Genomic DNA, 19948 nt, shown 5'->3' with positions numbered 1-19948 from the left:
CGGACATAAAACAGTATCCCCCACGATTATGGGATACAAAACAACTCTAAAATATCATAATTGTAAATATTGACACGTGTCCTTGTCGCCCTCTGCTGGCAAGGATTATATATTAAAAGTATTACAGGTTAAGATGATCTTTACACCTGTATGGATATTATAGTTGCTGCATATACACAAAATCTGTTGCAGTACATTTTAGCAGATCCCCTTTCGATCCTCGAATGACTGTACTGACAGCAAACTGTATAATAATATTACTACTACTGATGATTATAATAATAACAACTTAATAATATCCTTAATAATAATGATGATAATAATCAGAATGCTAATAATAATAATAATAATAATAATAATAATATAATAATATAATAATAATAATAATAATAATAATAATAATAAAGGTACAGTTCTTCGCTCATACTAAGAAGAAACGGACGGATAACAAGCTGTTTTCTCCTGGGGCCGTAACTCAAAGAACTACATCTCCCAGCAGTCACCACGATGCAGTGGGTGGTACTCTGCTATCGCGCATGGGGACGCAGAGCTGCAGCATTGGCGCCCCTTCAGCAGCGGCGTTGGGAAACGTGTTTGCCCAGCGAAGGAAGACTGCGTGCCATTTCCCAAGTTTGTCTGCAGACGGACTCTCAGCATGGGGAATGGCATCAACAAGGTACGAACCGGACGTGTTTCCTCCGTTTCACTGCCGCGCGGATGCTGCTCCGCCGTGAGAGGGTCCGAGGAGACTGCTCGACGCCCGCAGTAGTCTTTGAGATGTGACTAATAAAAAGTTTCCTCCTGACACCTGGTTTAATGTAAAATCTGATGTTGCACTGGTCAGGTATGAGCCAAACTAATAAATGTGCACTTTTGTCTGTGACAGGTCCTGCCTGATCTGTACCTAGGAAATTTCAAAGGTTTGTTTTGGTGCATTTTTGCCCTGAACCATTGTACATGTCTGACATAGTTGTTTGCTTGTTTTATTTATTTATTTTGCCAGATGCAAGAGATCGAGAACAGTTAGCCAGAAACAATATTACACACATTCTTTCTATTCATGACAGTGCTGCACCTATTCTAAAGGTGAGAGATTTACACTTGCACCGAACACTCAGGGTTCCCCTCCCACAACCTATTTAATCTTTAAACGTCTGAGCAAACGGTGACAGTCTATAAACCAGTGTGGCAGGTTAAACCAGGAAAAAGGAGCCACTTCTGCCTCTGGAGTGAGTGACTCAACAAGGGGAACCTCTTCCTCGTGACTACCGAGTATAAAAACATGCCCGTCAACAATGCACAGATAGCCCAGTGTGCTGCGTTGTGCAACTGTGGGTGTGAGTGTAGGTGGTGGTGGTGGGTTCTGGAGTCAGTCACTCTCAGCGGGCTCATTTCTTCTTCTGCTTTTCCTGTTTTCTGATTTAAATTTCCTCATTTAACCTGCAGCAAGGTGCAAAAATGGACTCTTGTTTTGAGCAAAACGGGTCAAAAACACACACTGACCACCGGCAGCAAACTGCACGACTGGCGCATTATTGTGTAACTGCTGTTTCTTCATTAAATGCATGCAAGTGGACACGGCTGCTGCCTGGTAACCAGCCTGCTCTGTCCCTCAGGAGATGACCTATCTCTGTATCCCGGCAGCTGACCTGCCCACACAGAACCTGTGAGTACTCGGTAACCTGCAGCTCAGACCCGTGCGAGGCTGAGCCGCTGGCTGCTGCGTGGGCGTCTGTGGGTTCAGCTTCCTCTGGTGTCAGTGATGCAAATTCACAAACTGCCAACTTATTGTGCACCGCCTCGGCCGCCTTCGCCTTCAGATATGAGCTCGACTGGTTATTGGCTCTGAGAGCAGAGGCAAAACAGTTCGATCACAAAGGCACACGTATAAATGTGGTCCGGTTTGCAATTTCAGGTTCTTTTTTTTCTATGCAGGAAGGAAGTCTCACCACTCGTGATAATAACACCCCCCCCCCCCCCCCCCCCCCCCCCCAACGCTCGCATTAAGCCTGCTGTGGTTGTCTCATATTCCCCACGAGTTGAGAGTGTGAACCGTGTGGACGTGGGTTTGAGAAATGTGACACTGGGTCTCTTAAGCCACAAACGAGCACAGCCGAGGAAGATTAATGAACAAATAAAAGTGTTTTTTTTTCTTTCAAAAGTCAAGTTCGTTAAGACGCGACGGTTTGTCTCTCGCCTCCGCAGGACGCAGCACTTTAAACAAAGCATAATGTTCATGCACGAATCCCGCCTGAAAGGAGAAGGCTGCCTCGTCCACTGGTGAGAGCAGTAATTCTCATCTCAATGTCAGAGTGGCTTTTTTAAGTTCTGCACTTGACAGGTTTTTTTATAACACATTTATAGACATTTTGTGTTCCATCAGCCACCGAGTCTCATGTAACTGCTGCACAGAACAGATACACAATAACCAAAAAACCTATTCTGGAACTTCCCAAAACAGTCCAGCAACAGGCAGCGGCAACGTTTTTAGCTCGCAGTAGTGTAGCTAATCAGGTGTCGGGGGAGGGTGGTGGTGGGGGGGCATATTTGCTTAGTTGTTCTCAGAAGCACAGAGGAACAAGAGGGTATTTATTTAAGGGCTGCATTTTTTTTTGCATCTGCTGCGGCTGTGCAGCTTTTTTGCAAACACAATTCTGGTTTTCCAGCTCATTTCTTTATAATGTTGCTTGTTTTACAGAATCTGTTCCTTATTGACACTAAATCTACCGGTGAAACCCTGCATTGGCTAATATTCTGCATCCTGCAGTCTGGCAGGTGTCTCCCGGAGCGTCACCCTAGTGGTCGCCTACATCATGACGGTGACGAGGCTGGGCTGGAGCGACGCGCTGGCGGCGGTGAAGGCCGCCCGGCCCTGTGCCGCCCCCAATGTGGGCTTCCAGCGCCAGCTCCAGGAGTTTGAGAGCACCCAGGCAGATAAGGTGTGGGGCGAGGGGGGGGGGTGGATCACTCAGGCTGTTGCACGGTGTGACATTCTTCTGTGTTCCAGCAGTTCCGAGAATGGCTGCAGATGGAGTACAAGGACAACCCCTTCAACGACGAGGCCCAGATACGCGACCTGCTTGTCAAGGTGCCAAAAGCCAACAGTGACGCTGAGGAGACCAAAAAGGAGAGCTCCAGCCAGCCATGAGGAATCTGACCTTTCACCCCTGACACGTTTCAGCTGGACGTTCGCTCTTCTCTTATATCCCTGGGGCCAGAACGTCCATCACAACCAGAACCGTCCTCTCCTGCAGTGTTGACGCACCATGATGACATGCAACATATTTATAATGTGGATATAAGTGGAGAATGCTGAGATGAATACTGTCGCCTGTTTTATGGACTGTGTGATGATCAGTTCAAACTTTGGGAGGGATGGCAGCCTCTTACACACACACACAGACACACACACACACACGTGATGTGAGTGTCCATCTCCGTTTCCTGTTTGTCTTTTGTATGACGGATGTCACTACAATCTCATGTTCTCCTTGACTTTAGATACTATGACCAATAAAAATAAAAATACTGCACCAGTAAAATATTACATGACTTTGGTCTTTGCATACAGCCTCATGGCCAACCACTGGAGGGCAGTAAATATCCATATCTATCTATCTATCTGTCTATCTATCTATCTATCGGTCTGTCTGTCTGTCTCTGTCTGTCTTTACCGTATTGTATACTAAGGAAATTAGGAATACTAATCTCTCCTTCTTCAGGGAGCAACAATATTTGGGTGATCTTTTGCTGTTGCTACAGGCAGATGTTCCTTCTGCTTTGCTCTTTTCTGGGATGTCACTGACTCTTTGCTCTTTGCTGGGGTGGGTGTCACTGAGTTTAGGGATTCCCCAGAGCAGCGCGCAGCAGCGTGGTCGCACGACGCCGCGCGTCTTTTGGCTGCATCTCTCCTCTGGTACCTCCGAGGCTCCTCCTCTGCTGCACGAATCTTGCTGTCATTAAGAGCAGGTCACTGCAGACGCACGAACGTGAGAATTTAAGCGAGGATCTGACACGATCAAAGGTAAGCGGCTGTTGCAGCGTTTTTAAGCCGTCAGTGACTAGAAACAGAAATGTGATCGATTTCCTGTATTTGCAATGGCTTCAAGTGATATTTTCAAGTACTACATTTATATTCAAAGTCCAGAAAAGTGAACACGTGACAAATTTCCGTTTAATGGTTAAGTTTATGGTAATGTAACTATCTAACTTGAGTTTTTTTTTCCCTTTTTAAAAAAAATAAATAATACATCTACTTTTCTAAAATTACTCCTTTCTCTTAGAGAAATAAGGTGGTACCTTCTGTACTTCTGCCTCCATTCTTGCCACTAAGCTTAAAAAACTTCTATGATATCTAAACATGATTAGATAAAATAACTTTATGGCTGCAGAACATGCGCAACAATGTGAAAATATTACATTACAATAGCAAGTAGGGGAATATTTCCATGCTATTGAATCCTGTCACCTTAATCGAATATTTCTTTCTCAGGATGAGTCTGGATGAGGATGGTGGGATGTCGGTCAGCTGCGGCAACGGCAAACTGAGGCAGTGGCTGATCAACCAGATTGACAGCAGGAAGTATCCCGGCCTGATTTGGGAAAACGCAGATAAAAGTATCTTCCGGATTCCGTGGAAACATGCTGGAAAACAAGACTATAACAGAGAAGAGGATGCTGCACTCTTCAAGGTTGGACACAACCACCTGTCTGCACCCTCTAAATGGCTGAAGACACTTTTGCCATACGTGTAAATTCATCTGTTGTGTTTCAGGCATGGGCAATGTTTAAAGGAAAATTTAAAGAAGGAGTCGACAAGCCGGATCCTCCTACATGGAAGACGAGATTACGCTGCGCTCTAAATAAGAGCAATGACTTTGATGAGTTAGTCGACAGAAGCCAGCTGGATATCTCTGAACCCTATAAAGTCTACAGAATCATTCCAGAAGAAGCCAAAAAAGGTAGATGCATGGAGCTATCATTCCTCTTCTGAGAGCATTCGTGTGGCTTGTGGTGAAGGATTTAACTGGAATGATTATTTGAACTGATAAATGGTGGAAACTTTGCTGTGGTTTATTGCCATGCTGCTGCAAAGTATCGCAATGTGTTTATAGACCACTGGCATTTTTCACACACACATATATGCACCACTGCACTTGTTTCTGACGAGGCAGGAAGCTCAAAGGAAGCCAGAGAATACCAAGAGGCCCGTGTCGCTGTGCATGTGTGCTTCATTTAGTGTGTACAGAGTGCATATAACATACCCAGATATCCTTCGGCCTTGCATAGCCACGTCTTTGCTAACATAAAGCATTTGCCACACGTGAGGTCACACTCGCAGTGCCAGAGGATTCATTTCGCACTTTAGCGCTCATAACTCAAAATAAACATGCCGCTGTGACTTACACCACTCGAGTGCACGCAAAGATCAACACCTAACCTGTAATCTGCTCAGCGAGGCTGGCGTTCGGGCTGGGATGGCGCCGCCAGTGTGAATGAGGAAAGGTTTTATTGGGGTGAAAAGACGTGGCAGAGGAAAACGTCTGACCAATGTTTCTGCCTTTGTGGATCAGCAGGCGTGAAGATGAGCATCATGAAGGACGCACAGTCAGCGCCGCTCGGCTATATTCCTCCATATACGTCTCTGCACACTCAGGTCAGTGGAAACCCTCCCTCTTACGTAGCACCTGCATTTTGCCTGCATCCAACAATATCTTTCAAGTTGGAGTCGGCACACGTGGATGTGCATATAAAATGGGCCTGAAACGGCGTCCCTGGCAGGTCCCGGGTTATATGCTAAGTCCGGAGAGACGGGAGTGGAGGGATTACTCGCCACCGGAACAGCAGCCTCTCCCTCCTGCACATCACCACGCCTCACATGCAGACCTACAATACGGTCAGTGCCACTACCTGCCGCCGTTCAGCCGACCCTGGTCCACATCGCATGCAGAAAATGGTGAGATGTCGACTTTGCACACTAAATAAACACCTAAATCAATACAGACATACATAAATAATCACTCTGTGCAGGGTTTCAGCTGTCCTTCCATACCTACTTTGCAGACTCCCATTCTTACACAATGGACCAAAACAACAGCTTGGCAGGTAAAGAATCAGGCTGGTTTAAAGACACGCGGTTAAATATATATATATATATATATATATATATATATATATATGTATGTATGCGCTCACAGATAAGACATGCAAATTACTAGTCTTACTTCCTTATTCTGAGATCAGACACCCCATCTTTGTGATTCTTTTAAAACGGCGATGAGAGATTAATGCTCATCCTGGTATAGATTTAAGATCACACTGAATTTGTGTTTCCTAGTTATATTTGAGGGCCTTCTGGCGACGATGTGACAAAATTCTGCCGTGCAAAAGTTGCCACCCGGCTGAAGGGTTTCCTTTTTCAATCTAGATTTCAGCCTCCATGTGTCGCTATACTGCAGAGAAACTTTGGTGAAGGAAGTTACCACCACCAGCCCAGAGGGATGCAGGATCACCTTCTCCTCTTCTTCCTCCTCCTCCTCCTCTCCATCCTCTTCCTCTTCTTCCTCCCCTCCGTCCCCTTGCCCAGAGGACAGGTTTCACACCAAGGCAGAAGTCATTCTCTTTCCTTACCCATACCCCGAGTCTCACCGGCAGGGTGCGGAGCTGCTCCCCAGCGTGCTGGAAACAGGGGTGCTCCTGTGGGTGACACCTGATGGATTATACGCCAAACGCCTCTGCCGGGGGCCAGTTTACTGGGAGGGGCCTACGGCTCCGTACTCAGACAAACCCAACAAACTGGAGAAGGCGCAGCCCTGCAAACTGTTGGACACCCAGCAATTCCTTGTTGGTGAGCACTGATCTTTGTTCCCGCCAGCAGATTTAGACACACTGGTCCAGAAAAGTGTGTGTGTGTGTGTGTGTGTGTGTGTGTGTGTGTGTGTGTGTGTGTGTGTGTGTGTGTGTGTGTGTGTGTGATGAGAAGCACAACTGGCTTACGTCTTTATCCTCCCTCTTCAGAGCTTCAAGAGTTCGCCCAACATGGCCGACACGTACCGAGACACCAGGTGGCGCTGTGTTTCGGAGACGAGCACCTCGGCCCCCAGCGGCCTAGAAAGATGTTCACAGCGCAGGTTCGTGGTGAAACCCCGGGTAGAGACGGTGATACCGACAATTCCGATTTACTGACTTTATTCTCTGCATTAAATTTAAAGCAAATTTATAAGAAAATAGACAGACAAAAACCAAAAGAAGGGAAACTGACAGCACAATAATTAAATCGCTGCTCTATGTAACGGCATTTGTAGCATTATTTTATTTGCAATATCAGTTATTGAAGAGGAAATTGATATAACTCATGCGAGTTCAGTCTGCTTTTTCAGACCAGGACAAAGAAAAGTTTGATTAAACAAATAAATCCTTGTGTTTTAGGTGGAGCCGGTGTTTGCCAGAAAACTGGTGTACTATTATCAGCAGAGCCACCATCTGCACAGTTACGACCCCGTCCAGGAGCAGAACACGTCCCTCACAGTCCCTCTGCAGAGAACTCTGCAGCATATTCAGGAGTGACAGCGCATGAGAGGGGGGCTGTGAAGGTTTATTGGTGATCGGGGGTATCAAAGGCTGTGTTTTGAGGAGGCAAAGAGTGTGTTTTCACTTTCACACGTATGTTTTAGCTGGTTTAGTGTGACAGCAGTCACAGTTCTTTCTTTTTTCTCTCTACAAGTATGTGAGACTGCGAAGGATGCGGTTTGAGGGTAGGGGGACATGGTGAGTGGCGGGTGACTGAGGCAGGAAGTAGCCTCAAACAGGTGCACAGGAAGAATGGCCCCTGAGACAAACAATATTTTGTCAGTGAGCACGAAGAAATATTGTTTTTATTACAGTTAAAGTTAAAAGTAAAGGGCAGATGAGACGGGATGCTGTTCTCAGCAGTCTGGTGGTGATGAGAGGTTGTGGGATGGTTTCGATCTGGACAGATCCTTTAAACATACCCGGTTACTTGTCAAAGGGATTCACTTAAATCTTTGAAAAATGAATTGCTAGGCGGGATCCATTACTTGTCCTCTGTAAATGAGACCTTTTCTAAAGCTAACAAACTTGCAACAGTCGCTGTTGATGTTGATACCTTTTCCTAAATTAAAAAAAAAGTTGAAAGTGATATATTTCATGTGTTGCTGTTGTGGAATCTGCACGTTTTTGCCACAGAAAATTACATTTTTCCATACAATCTTTATTTAATGACTGTTTCTGATTGGAATTTCCATTCAAAGCTTTTAAAGTCATGTTGTCTTTGACCACCAGATGACCGTTAGTTTTAAAACACAACTTAAAGCAGATCCAAAGGACAATTTGGATCATTTCGTTCTAGGTTTCAGATTAATATGTACCGTAGTTTCTGTTCCACCGACCATTTCTTTGCCTCTAAAATGCCGTCAGTCAGTGACGTGTGAAACTTTCCTTCAGTTGATTTTTCTGTGAGAAACGCTACACTTGCATGTTGGTGGGTGGACGCTGGACGGAACTAAAGTCCCCCACCTACATCAGCGCTTCAAATGAAAAGAGAAGTTTCAAAATAACTTTTGCATTTAAAGTGGACACAGAGAAGAATGTAAAAAGATCTTATAGTCTGAACAAATCCACACTTTATTCTTTTTACCGCTGAACTGAAGGAGTTTACATGGTCGAATTCAAGCTGAACTGATCGACTATAAACACAAAGAATCGAATTCAGTTTCAAAGGAAGCAAAATGAGTCAGATTTGGTTTTTTTGGATAAATCAAAAGCACTGAGGCATTTCCCTCTCAGCAGGAAACCACATCATATTTCAGGCCTCTCATTTTTTCCCCATCTACTGTAAATAAGCCATCACTGCCAGGACCTTTATTTGAATGTAACGCTTATGTGGTTTTAGAAAATAATAATGCTGAACATTACTCAACCAGTCAAACATTAAAATGCAACACTGATGTTTCAATTTAAATATCTTGTGATGTGTTTGAAAGAGTTCCAAATATTTCAGCAAACACAAGAATCAAGCACAGACGTAAGGTGGTAGGTGACGTAAAATTAATATTGTGATAAAAAAGATTGAGTTTTGTGGGAAAAAACACAGCAATTGGTCAAAACAAAGAAGAATAATTGGCAATAATTGTCCTTAATGCTACAGATCAGGCAGCAGATGTTCAGACCTACTGATGATCTGTTATTGTTATTTAAGCAGAAGCAAATTAGGGGGAAATGGTGTGATTCATCGATCGAGGTCATGCTGATTCTGCCTTGTAATCCTGCTGTTAGAACACATTTATCCTATAATTTCACTTGATGATGAGCTGGAAACAGTCATTCTGTTTTACCAAGGACAGCATAAAATTCCCATAAGAAAAGTAAACAAAGTTTTTGGAAAATGATCAGATTCAAATTAAATACTATACTGAAGCATCCATAGCAGTAAACATAAACCTTTCTCTATGTAATCTAAGTTGCCTTAATTGACGTTAATACCAGATAATTACAAATTACTCCAGCCAAAGTTCGTGCTGCATGTGCAGTTAAGTAAATGACCGGCAGGGGGCGGCACAACACTGGTTACATCTGGGTTTGAGCCACTGGAAATACTGTATGGATTCTCTGCATACATTCTCAGATTTTTCCTATGGGAGTTGACTTTGGTTGCATAACCTTCACCAATCCTTTGGTCACTCACGTGGCTTCCACTACTCAGATATACAATCACACACACACACACACACACACACGCACACACTTTATCTCCAGACCCAATTATGTGTTCATGCTCAGAAGTCTGATGAGGAATCTGTCTTGCACCTTTTCCATTTGAGTCTTTCCAAACACAGATGTCTGAAGCTTTGTGCGTGTATTGACACGTCGATCCAGCGCTGACAGAGAAGCAGCGGTGGTCAGCGTGACAGCCACTGGTCTGCGTTGCGTGAGAGTGACTCAGGCTGTTTCTCAGTCTCTGTGTGGTCTGGGTGTGTGGTCTGCAGCTGACGGGCAGGGAGGAGAGGGACAGATCCCTGTGTGTGTGTGTGTGGTGTGTGTGTGTGTGTGTGTTTACTTTATCCAGAGTCTAGTCCCCGTGGCCTGACTAGAAAGCTCTGCCTTCTGCCACTCAACAGTTCCTGGTCTGAATGTTAAACACACGTAGCAGCCACTCACTCACGGCTCATCCAAAGGCAACTTTTATACATTTGGGCCCTGAGAGGCCTGTAGGGGCCAACAAGGGAGCAGCCCTATAAAAGAGGGACCCACTATATAAAAGCTTATGCACATATGTGACCAGATTTACCTGATACGGACATAAACGCATGCTGTGCATTCAGATTACGCAATGTTGCAATAACAAAATGACTATGGACAATTTTAATAATGCTTGTGTTGTTGGTTGCTATGGAGACTAGTCCACCTCTGCAAGGTAATCCTACTTTCACCCTGTGGGATAATGCATACGCACGGAAATATTGATCAAAGTTTGTTTAATGTGTATTTTACACCAGGTCATCCTGCAGAAGTAGCACATCTGCTCTATATTGATCTGCTTTATAGTCCAATAAACGTGTTTATAAAATGTTGTCTCTCCTGTATCTAAAGTATCAGTAGAGCTTAAATGCTACCATTTCCATGTGGTTGAACAGAGCCTGTGTGTGTGTGTGCGTGTGTGTGTGTGTTCCCAAACATGCAAATGACAATAGCAATTAGCTGCAGATACATTTGTGCCTCAATGAATGTTAACTTTGCATTTGATGCATTAAAAAAAAGGTTCCAAATCAGACGAATTTTTATAGTGTGTGTTTATTTATTTGTTTCTTTCCTTCTGATAACCGGAGACACAATTCTGATAACACACACACACACACACACACACACACACACACACACACACACACCCTAACCAGCGGGCTCCCCGTCACTGCTCCAACTCTCCCAGAGCGTTCTCAGGGGAAGACTATGTAACACAGCACTGCTGAGAACACACCATGAAAATATAAATACAACCTTTCTGCATTTCAACCGTGTAAATAAACACGGCCACCCAAATTTCCAATTAGAGCTGGTGTGGAAGGCAGGAAATGGGGTAGACAAGACGGGGCCACACCCCTTTTTCTTCTTTCCTGAACTCCTGCAAAGGTCCTGGTCCGGGTCCAAGTCAGCCATGTCGGATGGAGAGCAGCGTGCCGTCGTCCTCTGCCCTCTTAAGGCAAGCGCATCCTCCCTTGGTTACCTCTCCAGGATGGGACACACACACATCTGTGAAATACAGATATGGGCATGGAATGAATAAGCGGGATTTGAAACTTACATCTCTGAAATCACTTAAATCTTGGTAATGCATGCCGCCCCTCCAGAATCACCACAAACATTTCATATACTTCATTTTAAGGAACCGAGCCTCGTGTCGGCTGGCCTTATCAGTCCCATCGAGGTAATCGGGTGATTCCTATCTGGATGAAATGAGGCGTTCTCAATGTATCCCACGTCTTCTTGGAACAGCTTGGCACTGTTGTTCCAGCGCTAAGCTCTGGGACCACCCACAAGCTTGACTGTACGAGGCAGAGGAAGGGTCCTTGTTGTGATAAGAAGCTCAATCCTTCTCCAAGCAGATACCGTGCTTTGATACCACAGGTTCCTCTGGTGCATCACAGTTCCACACATTCGCCTCCCTTATCTGCCCATCGATCCCTTCGTCAGCTGTGGTTACTCGGCAAGTATCAAAAGGCCTGGAAGTAAAGGTAAACACATATCGGGCCCGGTTTAATTACCCCGGAGACTCAGGGACTCCCGGATGAAAATGACTTTCAGACCAGATCTTCGCTTTTCTCAGCGCTTAGAGACTGAAACATGGACAACGTAACCAAACCTGGCATTCTGGGTCGGGGCGTCTGTGGGCGGAACCGGCACGGATGCCCCGAAACGTCGCTGCTGGAGTGTCTGGAACACCCGCCCGTCGGTCCACGGTCCCGCCCGTCGGTCCACGGTCGGTCCACGGTCCCGCCCGTCGGTCCACTGTCTGTCTGTCTATCTATCTATCTATCTATCTATCTATCTATCTATCTATCTATCTATCTATCTATCTAGCTATCTAGCTATCTAGCTATCTCTCGAGTCCATTTGGACCCAGCGTCTATGGAGGGTCATCTATGAATTTGCAAAGTAAACCAGGGGCCAAAGGTCAAACACCGTGCAAGGCCTGTTTGCTATTTTATGTTCCTCGGTTGAGGATTCAGACCGCTGGACGAGATTTGAAACACAATAACACGGCATTAATTCTTGCACCGCTGCAATTACACTCTTCAAGGTGTAAAATGAAAAGGACTAACTGTGAACTTTACACTAATATTGACCTTCCATTAAAGGAGACTTAGAGCTTTCTGTCCTGCTCAAATGTTAAGACCCCTGCGAGCCGGCTGTATTTTTAACAGCGGCGTGTTGTTATTAAGAACCTCGGTTAGAGCAACATGCTGCAGACTGGCGGAGCAGGGAAACACCAAGGTGTGAGATTAAATGACTTGGTTAACATCAGTGGGAACAACCTGGAGGAATTTGCTCCAAGAATGTTCATTGGCAGTGAGATAGAGAAGAATAGAGCTCCTGTGCAGGGATTCATCTTAATGTGTGACCCCCCCCGTCTGGAAGGTCAAAAACACAAATGTGTTCCCATATGTGAATAAATATTTGATTCATGCTTTCAGAATGAATCTTAATAAAAAGCATTTTAAAATATTAGTTGTCAGTTTTGAAAATATTTATTTTAAGAGCAAATTATTACAATTTTTAAACCTTACGTAGTTAAAGGGATGAATTAGATATTAAGTTTGCAGCGTCACATGATGTCACCCTTACATGTTATGTTCATATTATTCTTGATACGACTGTACTAACTATACGTTATATAACTCTTCTAGACTGCTTTAAATGCACATGTTGGCCAATACCAACATGTAGTTTTCCCAGAGGTCTGTATAGTTTTGTGTTTGGTTGCCATGGAGATAACTTTAGCACTACAAAAATATACCCTGCTTTTGTGTTATGGGGCCTCTGTAACACTTTAACGGAGCATAATGTCATAACCCGCGCATGTCACTTTTTGGAGAATTTTCTTGGTTCTTTAGTGACTGATGTTGACAGTAGGGGGCGGTGTTGAGCTCAAATGTGTGCGTAAAACTGGAAGTAAATGTTTCCAGTGTTTCAATCATCGAACTAAATTCAAAGCACATCTTATGACTTTGGCAGTATTGATTAATTCCTGATGCATCAGAAACACTAAGAGTCCATGGAACGATCAGCACTACAGAAAACTGACTTTGACTTCACTTTGAATGTTTCTCATCTATTCAAATATTAAACATGTTATCATTTAACTCTGGCTGGAGTAAATAACACGTGTTGCTGTCAATACAAAAGCCCGAGGAAGCTGAAATAAGAAGAGTCTCAGTTTGAAAGTGGGGAATTCCTCCCGACTTTATTTTTACGTCCCAGCGTGGCCCCGACAGTCAGAGGTGGGGACCACTGCTGCGCCTCTGCAGTGTGACTGTGCAGAACACAGCTGCTGGGAGGTGTGGAAAGGCCTCTCTGTTGCTCTCAGCTGTGAAAATAGTTACCAAGAGACCCTCTCTCTCTCTCTATCTGTCTATCTCTCTCTCTCTTGCTCTCTCACTCTCTCACACACACACACAGACAGGCACACTCACTGTGAGAGACAGATTTACATGATTTAATCAATGAAGCAATTATGTTAAGATGAACATAATAAAGGATAAAATAATCAATTGCTGTCAATAATATTTGATTTCACTAAAGTCCGAGTTATGCCCTAATAACGCATGCTTAGCTGTATTTAATAGTTAGCTCTTTCCACTTTTCCGCTGTCAAAGACGACTTGTTATTGATGAAACTACACCTTAAATCAGACAACCGTAGATTATTGTTACGAGTTCACAGCAGCTGCTTCTACTTTGTGTGGTTCATCAGAGGCTGCAGGGAACAGCCCAGGTGAGATCTGTTTCAGGATCCACAGTGATTTTGTGTTCAGGGCTGTAAAGCAGATATTAAATCATCATTTACGGAAAAGCCCCGCATGTTAAAATAAATAGAAATTAAAGGTTAACCTAGGCAGGCTTGATATGAATCCAGTCTTACGACCAGATAAACAGGCCGAAGGAAAATAAATGACTTATTGTGGATTCTAATCTTATCTCTAAATACTCTATGACAGGCTGTCCACGTCAGGTGATTTTTTTTATGCTCTAATGCGACCTCTTGACCTCAGTACTGTAGTAAAAGAGGCAGACAAAAGTTCTTATGAATGGTTTCAGTACTTATCTGAGCTGTTACACAAGACCTGAGAATGAGCAGAGAGCTGCAGAAAGGCTGATGACTGCATTTTTTTTATGTTCGTTAATGACTAATATATCAGACCTCCCTGCTAATTCGGGGCATGTTCAGGAAAAAGGTCAAAGGTCTGCAGACTCAGGTACATGGAGCCGGTCTTCACCTGCACCGAGTTTTTGGATTCCGCCTCAGAAGGAGTGCAGGCGATCCTCGGGCAGAGCCAGGCGCGGGCTTGTTTATGTACCTAAGCCCACATCGCGTGCCAGACAGGAATCACCCACGTCAACACAGATTCTAAAGCGCAGAATTCCCTTCCACTGAGACATTAGTCATTATTACTGTTAACTATGGGCCCTGTCATGACATTGTGTTTTACTCATCAGTCAGTGTATTAAGTGAGCCTCCAAAATCCCCATAAGAATGCACCGAGACCAGGAATTCCAGGGCCGTGTGTAAATGCCTAAATGTTACTGCTGGAGTGTTTGGATATGAGCCTCTCCCTAACCAGCAGCTTTTATTCCTCTAGCGCTGCCCTGACAAACTGCCGCTTTTAAATATATGTCAAACAGGTTTTAAGGAGTTGTTTTGATTAAAATTAGACATTTGAATAGCTCTGAAACAATATTACAACATTTTCTTGTTTAAACTCACGAGAAGCTGCTCAGCATGTGTTTAAATGATGATTAAAAGTTCTCCAGCCACAGTTATTACAGTTTTCCTGGGAAAAAAAACATTCAGGTTGCGTAAATCTCTGCACGATTAACAGGTTTAAAGGATCATCTTTCATCTACCAAAGGTCATAAAGAGATTACATCACCTCACCATTGGGTTGTGCTCAATACTTTGTCTAAGCTTTATGTCTATTTCAGGTGCAGCGAGTAAAAAGACATAACAACACACCTGCTGCTATTTTTAACACAGCCGAAAACAGCTTTTAGTTAGTGCAACGTGCGCCCTGTTTTTTCTCCTCCGGCCGTCCTCTTTCATTACTGAACAGCTTGTTTATTGTGTCCAAACAGCCCAGGATTTACAAAAGTGTTTTCTTAGAGGCTTCATGTGTCACGATGCGTCATGTAGCATGTTTACGGCGTCCTCCCACACACGTTAAACAATTTATCTGCATTCATTCATGAGAACAAAAGCAACAAGAGTTTCATTCCAGACAAAAATATTGTGCCAAAAAGGGAGAATCCATGTTTCCATTCCTTGTGATGAACTGGCCCGAAGGTCAATTTTAAAAAATGGAACAGAGAAAATGGCCCCGCAGCGTGAGTCTGGCCTCTTTTCCTGCTCTTTTTGTGGCGCTCCACCTCGTGGCTTGTTGCTTTGTTGGTACCAGTTGTTTGATGCTGCAGCGGGATCAGATTACAAAAGCCTCTGTTTTGTTCCCGCTCAGTAATGCAGCAGATGTGGTCTGACGGGAGGTCAGGGGATGGGAAACGCTTTCATCTCGCCTCGCTCCGGACCTCCATTGTGTGGAAGGGACAAGTTCACGCTCCTCGTTGGAGTTCCCAGAAGATCATGATCTCCGTTAACCTTTATTAAAGAAGTCACTGCCAGATCCACAGAATTAAACACGACCCGTCAGCAAATTCTGGTGATTTTGGTGTCATTTATGATCGCGGAATAGTTTCAATGATGCCTAAAAATGCCACATTTCATCAGAAAAACAACAGAAAGACTGAATAAATAATCAAATGTTTCAACCAAATCATCAGGATCACAGATGTTATACGTTGTGTTACAATTATACAGTTGTAATTATTTCCATTCACTGACTTTATAAGTCTCTGAAAAGCACGTGAACCTGCAAAAAAGATATTTTTTGGCTAACTATATAAAACTATATATTTTTTTGCTAACTATACATAAAACACAGAAATTACGAGGGAATCGTGACTTCTGTCATCGCCCAGTTTTGGCTGAAAGTAAAAGACAAACCACAAACCACCCTGAGCCGGACCCAAGTCGAAATTCACCCATCTCAACTTTGACCTCGCCCCGACCCGCCTTTTCTTTTCTCCCGACAAACCCTGGGTGTAGTAAAGAAAACATCCCTTCACCAGTTGTCCCACTGCCAGTTTCCTGACGAAGGTAAACTCGGTCCTCCGCAGAGCGTCTCCGATCCTGACCTTCCCTGTGTTGAAACAACTGATGGGCGAGTCACTGAAGTGGGCTGAGAGATTCTGCAGATTACAAACTGAAAATAAGGCTGTTCTGCAGAAAACAATAGTGTTTCTCAGGGTTTTTTTTCTCCCCAGCAGCACGTTGTGTTTACATAAAGCAAATTTAGTAAGTCTGCATTTACGGGGAAGAATTAAACGTGCCTTTGGTGTGATTGGAGAAGGATTTTATATAATCACTTGGGAATTTTTGTGCTTTATTGAAAGCATACTAAAGAAATTATTGTGCTTTTAGTCATATCCCGCAGATTAAACTCTCACGTCTGCTTGTTTCAGTCTCTTCGGGGACTTGATACGTCAACTTACTTTGCTGGATTGTAATTATGAGTGCAAAATATAAATAAATCACCCATCATCGGACTTCAGCGTCGCCCACATGAACCTTGCTTAGACCGTATTATCAGAACTGTTTAGAGAGACGTCTGACTAACATCTTTATGATGGGATTTGTGGCATTATGGGCTGCTGATTAGATGGATCTTAAGTGATTCATTACAGAGGGTGAAGCACAGTCTCGCACGCACTGGCACGGTGTGATCTGTCACTGTAATGTGCCTTATGGGGACTTTTTAGTGCTAGAAACATGTTGGTGACAGCTTGTAATCAAAGAACACGAATGATGCTGAGACATTTTACAAATTCCCTCACTCATTTGGTGTAATTGCACAGGACTGTTTTTAATCTCAAAGCATTTCGGATGGAATTGTGACTTTGCCATCGTCCTGATTCTCAGGATGTGTTCTCATGTTCTGATTTAACCTGAAGTGCCGCATGTGGTTCTAATCCTTCTCCTAACCTCAGAGGAATGGAGGGAAAATTCTGAGATCACATTTCATGCAGTGTACATTCCCCTCATACACACACACCCCACACAGAGACATTCTGAACGTGCTTTGCTGCAGACGTCCCCAGAAATGCCCTGCGAGCAGATGTGTGAGCGGAGGAAAGGTGGCCGATTCTTCATGCACCACCGCTGCTCCTCACGTGATCGAGCTAAAGCTGCCTGTCCCTACAAGAGGACGAGCGGTCGAGCGACTTTCTCCCCCTCGTGTTTAGGCGCATCCTCAAAATGGGCGAGACGTGTGGCCCGGCCACATTCTTCTAAGTGACATGTGTCAATACGTCGGACGCCGTCAAACGTCAAAGTGGCCGAAATTACAGGGCACGTTGAGGATGTGGGAAAGCTCCTCCACAGGCAGCTGCTGGTGAGAACGCTCGTCGTAACGCTGGTCTTGGGCTGCACAAAAGCAGCTTCACAATGTGCTGCTGCAGTCTTTCTGGCCTCTCCTGGTCAAAATCTGCTGGCTCAGATCGACTTTTCAGCATATTCTGGTTTATGCAAACATCTCAGAGCTGCTGGTAGAGTTATTTTCCTGTCAATCAAGGCAGAATGTTTTTATTTGGAGGTGAACATTTGGTTGAGAGCTGCTCGATCAGGAATCTCGTGCAACTTTCCGATGTTTTCTTGAACTTTTGACCTTTTTAATGGCTGTAATATCTACAGTAACTTGGACTGTACCAAGGACAAATATGTCAGAAACTGAATGCATTTATCTGCATATTAATAATTAACACTGTTATTTTAGTTTCATTATGAGTTTACTCATTCAGCACGGTCATAAACGCACCACTAACACACGCTGCTGTACTGTTAATTTATTATTGATAAATGGCAAATTTATTATTTTTCTTTACAAAATGGACTGTGGGGGCTCTCTGGGATCTGGGCCACCTCCTGTGGATGCCGTGGTGTCCCAGACCATAAAAACAACCAGCTACCTTACCCTTTACACAGACTCACTATCAGGATCTGGCCCCGGCACGGTGGCACACCCCCAACTTTTACTGCTGTAGTGAAACAACTGTTGTTGTGTTGTGATGGTTTCAAACTTTGACTTGGAAATCAGGATCATATAATGTTGTAAAATCAGGATATAACGGTTTAATTGCACTAATGTAGGTCATCGGATACGCACTGGATCACAAACCCACAACTTGGTAACTGCTTTTCTGTTGTGATTCATGTGTTTTTCTTGACTTGAACATCACCGCGACATTGGTTGGACCACTGGGAGCTCGCACTAAAAAAAGATGGTGACCACAGTGAGCGCAGCACATTCCGAAATGAAATGCAGGCTCAACTTGATCTCCGTTAACATATGCAAGATCAGCGGTTGACAGGTCAACAGGCACTGGATATCAGGCTGTTACATAATACGTTGAAGGGTGCAATAAATAATAGAACAGCAGATTGGAAATTAGCTGAAACATCTTAAGATAAGTTTTAATCAACAAAGCCAATAAAGCGTTACTCTCTCTGGGGGGGTTGTGTCAGCTATTCATGAATATGAGTTTGTGTGACCGTTTTCATCAGATTCTTCTCCCACCAGTCGTGGTGGGAGCCAACCAGAGCTCCAGTGTGTGAGCCACAGCTCAGAGGAGCTCTGACCAGGAGCACATGGCTGGGAAGTAAATATGGTGTAACTCAGCTGTCAAATTGCCTTTAGTCTTGTGGGACACGTCGGTGGCTGCCTTCGTGCACTCTCTCTCTTCTTGAAAGCACCCACACGTTCACAGGCTTAAACCGCCACTCACCAAGACACACACACACACACACCACACACACACACACACACACATGGACCACCTGGGAGACGTGTTTATGGAATTTGACTGAGACCACACAAAAAATGAAAACTTCTCAATAACTCCATTGATTTATCTCCCAAAAGTTTTACTGTCCAGAAACAAAGGTTATAAAGTTCCCACGGGTGTAAACAATTATAAATGTATGTCGGAGTTATGGTAAGGTTATTGGTCGGCAGCTCCATCCGAGTTTTACCGATAAGGCCGACAGTGGTAAAACCTATTACACCAGCTGAGATAAAGATTATGAGCATTATCTGGAGCGCATTAAATCTCCCTGACAAGGTGTTCTTTGAGGGCTTTGTGGAAATAAAGGCGTGTACTGATTAACCTGTGTGGTGTTTGTGCAAAGCCAGCACTGCACATGCACCCACCTGGAGGTATTTCTCCCATCCGCACGCACGCCCCTTTGTCATCTTTCTCACTCTCTTTGCCATTTCAACATAACCCAAACAGGTCCAGCCGACATGCTGACAGAGATATTATCGGAGAACGCTTGGCCTTTTTCTTTTTTTTTGAACCCTCCACAAATGAAGCATGTAGGCGTGAAGGCAGGAAAAACGAGTCGAGCATGCTCAGAGCAGCGGCGGCCCAGAATATTTAACTCCAACGGGCTGTTGTAGGTCGCATCAACGTGTTTAAGGATGCTGTTGTTTAGACAGAGGCAGCAGATCTGCACCTCTGCTAAATATGAGTTAGAGACAAGTATGAAAAACAGCTTCTGACATTGTGACGCATAAAATATCGAAAGAGGTTCTGTTGTATTTAGGTTT

At 44.2% G+C, this 19948-nt stretch overlaps 2 protein-coding genes across 8 annotated transcripts; both read left to right on the top strand.

The window, feature by feature from the left end:
• Positions 1–512: 512 nt before the first annotated feature.
• On the top strand, positions 513–3542 carry dusp22b (dual specificity phosphatase 22b). Of its 5 annotated transcripts, none has more exons than XM_057056622.1 (7): positions 515–676; positions 887–920; positions 1004–1086; positions 1617–1666; positions 2206–2280; positions 2768–2939; positions 3008–3542. In XM_057056622.1, the coding sequence occupies exons 1-7, from the start codon at positions 656–658 to the stop codon at positions 3146–3148; spliced, it is 576 nt and encodes a 191-aa protein (XP_056912602.1). In that variant the 5' UTR covers positions 515–655; the 3' UTR covers positions 3149–3542. The 5 variants fall into 5 exon arrangements, with proteins under 5 accessions (XP_056912604.1, XP_056912602.1, XP_056912603.1 ...); XM_057056623.1 differs by having other exon boundaries at positions 519–676; positions 3011–3542; XM_057056624.1 differs by lacking the exon at positions 2206–2280 and having other exon boundaries at positions 513–676.
• Positions 3543–3819: 277 nt separating this feature from the next.
• irf4a (interferon regulatory factor 4a) lies at positions 3820–8158 on the top strand. 3 transcript variants are annotated; one of them, XM_057056618.1, is made up of 9 exons: positions 3820–4024; positions 4493–4691; positions 4775–4961; positions 5574–5656; positions 5782–5956; positions 6064–6105; positions 6428–6847; positions 7018–7130; positions 7429–8158. In XM_057056618.1, exons 2-9 carry the CDS (start codon positions 4494–4496, stop codon positions 7564–7566), a joined length of 1356 nt encoding a protein of 451 aa, XP_056912598.1. In that variant the 5' UTR covers positions 3820–4024; position 4493; the 3' UTR covers positions 7567–8158. The 3 variants fall into 3 exon arrangements, with proteins under 3 accessions (XP_056912598.1, XP_056912596.1, XP_056912597.1); XM_057056616.1 differs by having other exon boundaries at positions 3833–4024; positions 6031–6105; XM_057056617.1 differs by having other exon boundaries at positions 3834–4024; positions 5577–5656; positions 6031–6105.
• Positions 8159–19948: the final 11790 nt, after the last annotated feature.

Source organism: Takifugu flavidus, chromosome 15 (assembly GCF_003711565.1).
Source record: "Takifugu flavidus isolate HTHZ2018 chromosome 15, ASM371156v2, whole genome shotgun sequence".
In the NCBI taxonomy this organism is placed as follows: Eukaryota; Metazoa; Chordata; class Actinopteri; order Tetraodontiformes; family Tetraodontidae; genus Takifugu; species Takifugu flavidus.
Note: the sequence above shows the minus strand (reverse complement) of the source record. Positions and strands in the feature narration are given on the sequence as shown.